General features: G+C 36.5%; 3 protein-coding genes across 3 annotated transcripts; 2 read left to right on the plus strand and 1 right to left on the minus strand.

Moving 5' to 3' along the window:
• Positions 1-213: 213 nt before the first annotated feature.
• LOC126785201 (uncharacterized) lies at positions 214-2446 on the plus strand. Its single transcript, XM_050510814.1, has 2 exons — positions 214-708; positions 2000-2446. Exons 1-2 carry the CDS (start codon positions 350-352, stop codon positions 2262-2264), a joined length of 624 nt encoding a protein of 207 aa, XP_050366771.1. The 5' UTR covers positions 214-349; the 3' UTR covers positions 2265-2446.
• Positions 2447-5303: 2857 nt separating this feature from the next.
• On the plus strand, positions 5304-7030 carry LOC126785200 (expansin-A20). The gene is given in 4 exon segments (XM_050510813.1): positions 5304-5347; positions 5349-5434; positions 5863-6181; positions 6276-7030. Coding segments are annotated over 4 exon segments (753 nt in total). The 3' UTR covers positions 6580-7030.
• Positions 7031-7173: 143 nt separating this feature from the next.
• On the minus strand, positions 7174-9668 carry LOC126783501 (pentatricopeptide repeat-containing protein At1g62350). The gene is made up of 2 exons (XM_050508979.1): positions 9276-9668; positions 7174-8980 (listed from the first exon to the last, which is right to left on the minus strand). The coding sequence occupies exons 1-2, from the start codon at positions 9624-9626 to the stop codon at positions 8579-8581; spliced, it is 753 nt and encodes a 250-aa protein (XP_050364936.1). The 5' UTR covers positions 9627-9668; the 3' UTR covers positions 7174-8578.
• Between the last annotated feature and the right edge of the window lie 1525 nt (positions 9669-11193).

Genomic DNA, 11193 nt, shown 5'->3' on the forward strand with positions numbered 1-11193 from the left:
CCACCAATAAATAAGTCCACCGTTAACCACCATTCACGCTGCGATTCATGTCTCATGACTCACCCACAAACCCCACCCTCACCGCTTCAAAATCTCACAGAATCCCCACACTGTAAAAAAAGCTAAGATTTCGTTTCATTTCGCAGCTTTCCAAATCCCACCGAGTCAGTAAAACCGACGACCGGTCTTCTCCGTCTTTCCCGCACCTTGGGTGTTAAGTCACTATAACCCTTCCCATTTCTCCAAAAACCCTATTTAAACCCCCTTGACCAAATCCACAGTCTTCTTCTCTGTCGCTCTCACCAGAATCTCTATCTCTCTTTCTCTCTCTTCTCTTCTCTTCTCTCTCATGGCCGAGGACTACATGAAGGGCTCTATGCGCAAGCTGGCGCTCTGGTACACCAGGACCTTCAAGCCCATTATGACCCACGACGAGCTCGAGCCCATCATGGCCACCCTCGGGTTCGTGGGCCGTCCGGCTGCGGCGGCGGCGCCGAACTCGGCGGTGTTGTGGAAGGAGTACGTGTTCTCCGCCGCGGGTGGGTGGAGGAGCAAGTGGGGCGGGGCGAACGAGCCGCTGCTGCTGCCGAGGCCGAGGCTGCCGTACCCGAGAATCGATGGGCTCCACATCTATTCCTACCGGGCTTTCCTCGAGGCCGTTAATTTCTACCTCGAGATGTGTGACATCTCCGATCTCTTCCACATAAGGTAACGGAGCTACCACTTCTCTTTGTCTCGTTTTTGTTTATTTCGTTTCTGGGTTTTTTGCTGTTCTCGATTTTGTGTGTGCTTTTGTGTTTGTTCATTCATTGAAAAGGGTTTTGGGTTTTCGCTTTGCTCTGCTGGGTTTTGTAATTATTCTGATTAAGTGTGATTAATTTTTGTTTTGAGAGATAATCACTGATTAAGTTTGCTTGATCAAGTTGTATTGCTTTTCAATTTTATTTGTTGGACTAATGGGGGTGGGTGGGTTATTTTTGTCATTGTATGTAAAGAAAAACATGTGTGGCCACTGTAGCAATTTTGGACCATAGTCCCTTGTGATTAGACCAAGTCACAACAATATTTTGAGTGCCCAAATTAAGGAAATGCACCTTTTCCTCCCTTGTGTAAACTAACAAGAGATTAAGAAAGGTTCATGATCTTATGAAAGAAAACTCTAAAAGAGGATGATTTTCGACTTTTTGGTTGTTCTTTATTGAATTACTATGTAAATGACGGCGCTTGTTCGATTTAAAGTGTGTTAGAGTTTGCTTGGTGTAATTAATTTTAATGTGCTAAGATGATTGGTACGTGGAGTTGGAAATGATACACAATGAGTTCAAATCAAATCTAGTAGATAATTGATGATTAGATTTCTATAAATATATCTAATAAACAAGTTTCTTGGTCACTCGTTTAATTGAAACGGTTACATTCTACTATTATTATTTTGGGAAAAGTATGCATTAATAAATATATCAGTTTTTCGTATGTTAAACTAATCAGTCGAATACACAATGTATGATGTGATTCATATATTCTTCATGTTCAAGTGGTGTTACACAGTAATTCTCATTATTTTCCCTTCAAAATAAGTACGAACCATCTCCTCTGTTTGCCTTTTTTTTAAAAGAAAAAAGAAAAAAAATTAGGAATACATCTGTTTTGAAGGAGAAAAACAAATTAAAGATACTCTCATTTCTGGAAAATTGGGAGCAATATCATTTTATATTTGTATTGTTTAATACAGTCTGAAATCACTGCAGAGGTCATGTAAGCTCTAGATTTAATTAATCCACACGAATCTATCTTGTTCTTTGTTACATTATCAATCTTGTTCTTCTTTGTTACATCTTTACTGACATGAAGGCAAGATAACATATTATATGCTTTTATCTGAAAAACTGTACACAAAACATTGGATTCTGAGGGCTTATTAACTGAACAAGCTTTGTTTTGGTCCAAAAAAAAAAACTGAACAAGCCTTTTATTTTAACTTCACATTTGTATTTTTCAGAGGAATGCCACTCCATGATCTCCATCGAATTAAAGACCGAAACAGGAAGTGGCGAAAAATGGAAGAAGATGACAGTGTGTTTGTTTACAGAGAAGGAACTCTAGATCAAGCAACATTCAATCTGTATCACTCTCCCAAGACCATCAGCAATAACGCGCTTAATAACAGCAATGACGGTGATGACCACAATTCAATCGTTATTCGGGAGAAAGGCAATAATATGCCAACCAGCTGCATTGTTCCCTTGAAAGATATAATAGTATGAGTTTCATAAATCTCCATGAATGTTGGAAATTTTGAAGAATAGAAGTAAGCAAAAACCTCACAGTGATCTTCATATTATAAACCTAAGAGCTTTCTTGTGTTTGAGTTTACCCTCTTCCCTTTCTGGGCTACTGGCTTTAGTGGCTTATACAGATTTTGAACTCTGGTTCACCATTTCCTTCATTTGTTTTTATTAATATTCATTGGAGACGTACATGTTGTTTGAAGAACAAGAACAGAAGTAAAAAAATAAAAGATTTCACAGCAAGATTAACCTCATTCGTTCTTGTGAGGTCTAAGGTTTAGAAACAGAGGAACAGAAGACGGGGAAGTTGGGGGTTAAAATGTTCAATCGCTATAGCATGTTTCTCCATTTTCATCTTCGAAAACGTCTGTACTTAACATATTTCATTATTTCTTTCAAGTTCAATACATACATTTTTATCATCATGCATAATAGATTCTAGAGTGGAGTTTTCGAATGGATTAGTTGATCATTGATCCTTGACAGTTGACCTCGGAAATGCTAGTTTGGGCTTTGACAGGAACAGGCTGTGATTGAGGCCGAGATAAGCACCATCCTCTTTACAATGACGCAATAGTGCAACTTTGGTTGCCTTAATATCTTCATAGACTTCAGTCATGTCATAGAGGTCTAATGTCTACATCTACATGTTGCAAAACTTGGCCAAATTTTTGAAGCCTTGGACATCTTGGAAAGAATTACTTATAGCGGGTCCTCGATACATTGTTGAAACTTGAAAGTAAAGCTCTTGTGCTATTAAGGACAACCCGACGAGTATCTTACTGTGAGACCCTTTCAAGTTTCTGCTATGGAAGGAGTTGTCGAAATGTGTTGTTAAAATGTTTGATCATAAACCGCTGTATCTTCCCATGCTGACACGGTTAGCGCTAAACAATTTCTCCATATATAGTATTTCAATTACTAACACTATCGTGTTTTCAAACCGTAATATAATAGTGTTTCAATTGTAGAGATGAAGTTGCAAGAAAATTATAGGCTTTGTGTGATTTTATAAGGATGTGGTACAACTCTTTTATTAGTTTTAAATTTGATCCTATGCATGATCTGTGCATCAGCGCATGATCACTCTTCAAATACTCGATACAAATAAATCTTTGTAGCTGAGATGTTAAGGGCTCAAAATTGAATTTTTAGCCATAATTTTTTTTAGAATTTATTTTTTATTTTTTTAGCCATAAAAAGTTCGTTTTATCCTACAGTACACAGATTGGGGGAGAGGTATAAAATACTGTAATACGTAATAACAATGATATGATCAATAATATCTACATAGTGGGTACTTTGGACTAGAAAAATATTTACAATTTGCTTTTGTTTTCTATATATCTATTTCAAGATCCCAAAGAGAGTGTCTATTCATACCATCCAAAACAGCACTTTGACCTCCCTAATTTTTTTTTCTAGTTAGTATTCACTTTGTCAATTGATAAGAAATTACCAATATAGACAAATATAAGAATAAACAAAAAAATAAATATTTCAACACCATACATTTCATAAAAAAATTCTTACAAATAATAATTTCAAACAAACTCCTTCTTCATCTGACTAAACTATAATATTATCGTTTTCAATAATTCGCATGCATCCTAACAAAAATATTGTTCACACTTTGTACTTTGTAGACATTTATTTTATTTTATATTTTAGCTTTTTTATTATTTCAATTTATTGTGATCCGCCTATTTGAATGCATTTTGTTATTGTGAATTATAGATGAATTGTATTGTGATCATTTTCAAACTTGAGAGACTCGATATAATTATATTGTAACATGTTTGAATCAATTAAATAAATTTTTAAAGTAAAAAATAGAGTTTTATTAATTTTATTTGATTATGGGCATTTTGAGAAAATTAAGAAAGTGCAAACAGAAGTAAATTAGAGTAAAATACAAATTTTAGATGTATGAATAGAAACTCCGGATTCCAAAAACAAAGTATATACTTGTTTCTTTCGAGCTTTCCGTATCTCTGTCTGCCCTCACTACAATAGGGGTGGGCATAAACCGAATTAAACAAGCAAAACCGACCGAACCGAACTGAAAATATGGTTCAGTTAACCGAACCGAAGAGATGTAGTTTAAAAATGAAGAAAACCGAATCGAAACCGGTTTAAACGGTTTGAAAATGGTTTACGTGATCAAACTAACCGATTTAAAACCGAATCGACCGAATTTAATTTAATGATTTAAAAAATAATAAATAATGGGTATTAGTACAAAAAAATAACAAAACTTAACATAGAAGGTTGTCTAGTGTATTTGGTAGAGCGCATGGTTGTTATATTCTAGGTCAGGAGTTTGAATCCCAACATTGACATTTTGATGTTTTATTAAAAATCTATTAAAATGAGAAAAATATAATCTTTACATAATTATTAATGAGACGTGCGTGTGATGTACTGATTTATGACATCATCTTTAGGTAGGAATTTGAGTCTCACCTCTTGAAAAATTAAAAAAAATTACGTATGAGGTGTGAACCAAAACTGAACTGAAACCGAACCGAATTTCGGTTAAACCGATTATTTCGGTTTAGATTAATTTAATTCGATAAATAATTTAAATTTCTAAAAAACCGATTAAACTGATTCGGTTTCGATTTAGACTAAAAACCGAATCAAACCGATATATGCCGAGCCCTACACTACAATACAAACCTCAAACTCAAAGCGTAGACAAATGCAGGCGCCAAAGCCTTCTTTTCAGATTTTCCCGAATTCTCCATTCGCCGCTAAAAAGAAAGAAAAGAAACTAAAGCATCCATCTTTTTGAGTTACAGAGACCAACGCCCCCTCTAATCTCGCCCTCGGAGAATGTGCCCTCCATTGTGAACCATGGACGCCGTTGTAGGCACCCCATTTGTCAAAGTGCTTCATCTTTCCCATTAGAGCTTCATTTCTTGTCTAGCTTCATTCCAGCAACAGGAGATCTGGTCATTTGTTCACCAACAAAGGAACCCAGTTCAAGTACACACGCTGTTATAGTCTCAAATGGGAGCCATTCGAGCTGTATTTCTCTGCTTGATTTTAGTGTCTGTGGAGCAGCATTCTTGCCCATGATGAGGATTGGACGACTGCTACTGCTACTTACTCCAAAGAAACAGATGGGCCTATCATTACTGGTACTCTTCTTGCTTCTAGTACAATTTTGCAAAAGTTTCAAGCTTTTGACTTCATTGTGGGTTTTCAAGGCCTACGCTGTGCACAGCCATTGATTTTTTTTTTCACAACATAATGCTTAAATGGGTATCTATTTTATGCTAGTATGTGCAAAAGTTTCAGGCTTTTGCGTACAGATGTTACTCTATGGTTACAGGTTTCCAATTTCATTGAGGGTTTTCGATGCCTATTGAGAATTTGCAATATTACAAGGGTTTTGGGTTTTAGGGTGTCCCATGTTTGAAGTATTTATGTTCAGTTTGGGTGCTTCAGGTCTAATTTATGCAATGGTTTGCAAAATTTTCAAGTTTCTGAATACTTAAAGCAGCTCTATGCTTCCATATTCGCTCCACTGGTGGGTTCCTACATTCTGTTGTTTCATTTGTTGCAGAAGGTGCTTGTGGTTATGGAGACCTTCACAAGATTAGCTATGGGAAATACAGTGCAGGGCTAAGTGGGATTTTGTTCAACAGAGGGAGTACTTGTGGTGCTTGTTATGAGTTGAGATGTGTTGATCACATCTTGTGGTGCCTGCAAGGAAGCCCTTCTATAATTCTCACTGCTACCGATTTCTGTCCTCCAAATTTTGGGCTTTCTTCTGATTATGGTGGCTGGTGCAATTTCCCCAAAGAACACTTTGAGATGTCAGAGGCAGCATTTGCTGAAATTGCAAAGAAGAAAGCTGATATTGTGCCAGTTCAGTATAGGAGGTAGTATAGGAGGTAGAGATGAGCTGGTTAGAGTTGCTTGTCTATATATTAATTGCTTGCACTAAACAAAAAGGTCTGGATTTTTTATGTGCAGGGTTAAGTGTGACAGAACTGGAGGGCTGCGGTTCACTATGAGTGGAAGTTCTCACTTCTATGAAGTCTTGATTACCAATGTAGGTTCGAACGGGGAAGTGGTTGCTGTAAAGGTCAAGGGCTCGAAAACTGGGTGGATACCAATGACAAGAAACTGGGGACAGAATTGGCAAAGCAATGTCAACCTTCAAGGGCAGCCTCTCTCTTTTGAGGTAACAGTCAGTAGCGGAAGAACACTTGCATCTTACAATGTTGCTCCACCAAAATGGCAATTTGGTCAGACATTTGATGGGAAACAGTTCTAGTATGTGAACCATATGCATTGTAGAACAGAACGCTACCCCTGATCACATTAAGTTTTCTGCTATCCTGAAAAGTTTAGGTTGTGGTCAAAAGAAGGAAAAATTGTAGAAGAAAGTTGAAAAAAATGGGAATACGAGGTCCCAGTTTTGTCTAGTAATGATAGAAGGATTAGGACGCGTAATACTTGATGGAACATGTAATTATTTAAAGTGATGACACTGCAATCTTGTTTATATTCTGAGTTTAATGGCTGTATTTGTGTGCATTCGGTATCCTGGAGATGTATGGCTTATCAGATAATCAGATACTGCTTCTACAGGGAAAAGTTATACCTCTGGACTCAACAAATTTTACAGAATGAAGCTAAATTTCCATCTCTTTTGAGATTTACAACTCAAAAAGGGTGCTTACCGTTCACAAGTAAAAACCAGAAAATGATTGAACATGTCAACTTAGAAGGCAAAAGAAAATTAACAGAAGAATGAAAGACAAGTAGCAGAAACATAAAGAAATCATACACGAGGGAAATTCAGAGAAATCTTCTGTAATATTTTATTGAAAATTACAAAATGAGTAACAGTGATACTTCATTCACAGCCAATGAACAACTGAAGCTAGAGACAATGATAATGCAAAAGGCCTATAAACCATAATTCAACCTTTTAGAACAGCTGCATTTCTGTTGATATCAATCGGCTGATACTTTTTTGAGCATCTCAGCCATGCCTTCAGCATCCTTAAATTTGATTCAATTAGTGGTCTGTTACTGTATGCCGTTCTGTTTCTTTCACAAAACTTTGCATCAACGTCTCCAAAATTTCTTAACCAGTAGCGCTGGAGGTCTGCAGGCCCTGAAACAAAGCAGCAGAACTTTGATCATAGTCAGGATCATCTTCCAAAACTCGGGGGCTATACAGCGGGTTCACCAGGTTGGATGATGCTCGATCATATCCTGGTAAAAACAATACTAGTTTTGGAAGAAGAAGATCCTGACTAATCCTAGCTAGCAAAGTTTTGCAGCATCAGCTTCAGGGCCTGCACAGTGCACACCCACACAAGTTCTTAATGAACAACTGTGTATACCACATATACAAGCACAACTAAAGCAGGGTAACAAACAAGCGAGTAGCAATATTGCATTCACTTCATGACAGAGTTCCCATGATCAACTTGCTAAACAGTTTTTGAAATATAAAAAACATAAAAATAGGAAACAGAGGGTTGCAATGTTAAGTCTGTCCTCCCCGTACTCAAGGAAGCTTTATCCTCGGTGCAGTGACATGGTAAGTCTATCGATTCTATAACAATGATGATAAAATACAAGTGAACTACTTTTTGTAATAGAAATATTTAGTTTCTACAACTTCTAGTATGCAACCCTCCAAGAGTTGTTAGTGTAAGTCAATTCAGTAGACGAATCCTAGAATGGGAAAGGTTCTCTATAAACAGAAATTACCTGTACTGAATATTATAGAGACAAAGCTCACCAAGAAGACTAAAAGATGATGATAGGAAGTGGCTGGTAATCATAAATGTAGTGTTCCTGAATCTCAGTCACCCGAATGTGAGCACATATTCAGTGGTTGATTCCAACATATACATAACAACTTTCAGGTTATGAGTGGTGTTAAGAAGTTGATAAAGATCCAAATGGATTATGCAAGGAATGCAAAGTTTGCAATGCCAAGTTATGTGCCTTAGGTCATGATATAATTATATACTAACAGACAATAATAGTTTCTCAAAGTGAACTCGGACCAAAAAAAGAAGAAGAGAAAAGTTGATGAGAACTAACTCTCTAAGTATCAAGTCTTACAAAGAACTCAGTCTGTTCCCAGCTATAAGGCTATAGTCATACTTCTCCAACCAAATATTACAAAGAACTTCAGTCTCAGTTTATCGTATGGGAGATGAAGTTTCGATATTTGTACCCATCATGGCCCGGAGTTGAATACAAATTCCTTGCAAGGTAATATGATATGATCTTATCCAATCAAGTCCTCATTGACTCGCTGCCAATTCTTCATTCTCCTCTAGGAACTCCAGGGACTCACCATACAAATTTTGAGCATCCTGCCTTACAATACCCAAAGGACCTGTCTCTCCCATCGACTCTAGACTTTTAATAAGAATTTTATATGATGACCTATCTGGTTCACACCCTACTCCTTTCATCAAGTAATAGCACTCCATTGCGAGGTTAGAGAGGTTAAAAGTTACTAATGCTGTCAACAGGGCGTTAAAACCCTCAATGTCAGGTTGTAAATTAGTTTCCTTTTTCAAGCACAAGTAAAGAAGTTCGACTTGTTCAAACAATTCATTGGTAGCCATTAACTTGATCATATCAGCATAAAGCAAAACCTGCGGCTTATACCAATATTCCTTTCTTATGTCTTCAAAAACCTGTAAGAAGCAAAATACCTATATCAATGCAACAACGGCAAGTCCATCAAATAGTTACTGAAACAAAACACGAAAAATGTCTGCATTCGAGTACCCAATCAAATTTCTAGAACTGGTTCAAATGAACGAGACTGAGTATTCATTGTTCATTGAAAACAAGTAATATGCAAACGTTTGAGTACCCAATTCATCATCTACCAATAAAGCAAACGAAAAAGTACCCAAGCCAAATTTTTAGAAAAAAAACTCATGGAAACACAGATTGAAAACAAAAGTGTTTCTGCAAAGAGCAAACCTTGAGGGCCAAGAAGCACTCATTTTGGCGCAGGAGGTCTTTGAGTACGGCCATCATGTCGAGCTTCAATAAGCGCCTGAACTTGGAATTGAAGACTTTCTCTAGAACACCCTCGTTTTTCTGGGCCCTCTTCAAGGCTTGAATGGTCTGAATGGCTTCGATGCTGAGATTCCTTCCCTTCTGCAAAGGTCTTGGGTTCTTGCTTCTGTCTCTCATTGTTATTAGCAATGAACATCTCTTGGGTTTTGGAAGTTGCAGATATTGAGAGTGAGGCTGTCCGTTCAAGCTTGTGAAGGTTTTGGGTAGAGAGCTGAAGATGGTGACAGTTTGAAGAGCCGAAGAGGGTCTCATTGTGTTTGGTCTTGCTGACCAACCCAGTCTTATTTGTAGAGAGGATTTTCGTTTTTTTTTTTTGAAACGAAAATTGTCGTATAAATACCCTGCATTTTGGTATTGTTTCGTATTTTATAATTACAATATTAGAGAAATTAAATACGTCATTCGTCCTCCGACTTCATCTACTGATGGCCGATGTTGCTCCCAATTTCATCATAAAGTTGCGCTTGAAAGTGGTGCTCAATTACTTGATCTTCTCATTAGCTTTACGTACTAAAAATGAACTGTCTTGATTGCAATTCCAAAAACCGATTCACTTCATTCATTGGTACGGTATTCGATGTTAGAACCAATCAGTATAGGGCTTACAAATTATATATATAAGTCATACGATTATAAAACTATCAATACTTATAAACTATAATTTAAACGAAATTGAAATAATTAAAATTGAATTTCACTAACTTGAATAGATTGAGGCTTGCGTAGCATTGTCTTAAGACATAAATTCGCCCCCACTTGTGTTGTAGTTTCAGACGTCTATTTTGAGGATACAACAATCTAAACAAATTCTTACTGGCGAATTTACTTTGTGTTTCAGGAATAACATAACAATATAAAAAATGGAGAAGGAGATTTCGTGAGTGACAATGACGATTAATGTTGTCTTTATATAAAAGTTGGATGAAGAGATGCAACCGTTGCCAACAACATAACGGTTATGTCAATGGGCTGTGTGGGGTTGAGTTCATGTCGGGTAAAGGTGTTTTGCGTGTCATAAAATATAAATCTAAACCCAATCCATTTAATAATCGTGTTAAAAATTTAAACTCAAACCAACCTACTTATTAAACGGGTTACCCGTTTAACACTTTAATATATATATCGTGCAATTTTGCATAAAATAAGCAATTAAAACAAAAGATTTAAACAAAATAGCAAAATAATTTATCTTATTACCTATATTATAGTTTAAAATAAGTAAAGACTTATTAAAATTGTATTACATATGATGCTACTTTCTTAAATTGGTCATGTATATGTTTATTTTATATAGAATGTTGTTTGATTCAATATTAAACGTGTCATGCAGGTTAATTTCGTGTTATCGGGTTAACCTATGGTTGACCTGATTATTAAAGGGTCATGACGAGTTAACTTGCCGCTAACCCGCTTTCTAATTGTGCGGGTTCAAGCCGCTTTATTTCGTGCGGGTTTCGAGTCGCGTTATCGGGTCGTGTCGGAATTGACAGGCCTAGTAACTATTCAAACAATTTATATATTTCATATGAAAATATGAGTTCAAAAATAAAATCAGATTTAAATCAACAAAGCCTAAGAGGCACAAGGGCCATCTTTGACTTTTAAGTATATATTTCTATGTATATTTATTAGGGGTGGATTTTTAGACACATAAAAACCGAAAAACCGACCAAAACCGTACTGAACCGACATCGAGAAACCGAAACCGAATAAAACCGATCTATCGGTTCTAGTTTTAACATCAAATTGAATAGTTTGGTTTCGGTTTGCGGTTTCGTCTGTGTAAAAAACCGATTAAACCGAACTAAACCGAATCGAC

Source organism: Argentina anserina, chromosome 2, assembly GCF_933775445.1.
Source record: "Argentina anserina chromosome 2, drPotAnse1.1, whole genome shotgun sequence".
Taxonomy (NCBI): Eukaryota; Viridiplantae; Streptophyta; class Magnoliopsida; order Rosales; family Rosaceae; genus Argentina; species Argentina anserina.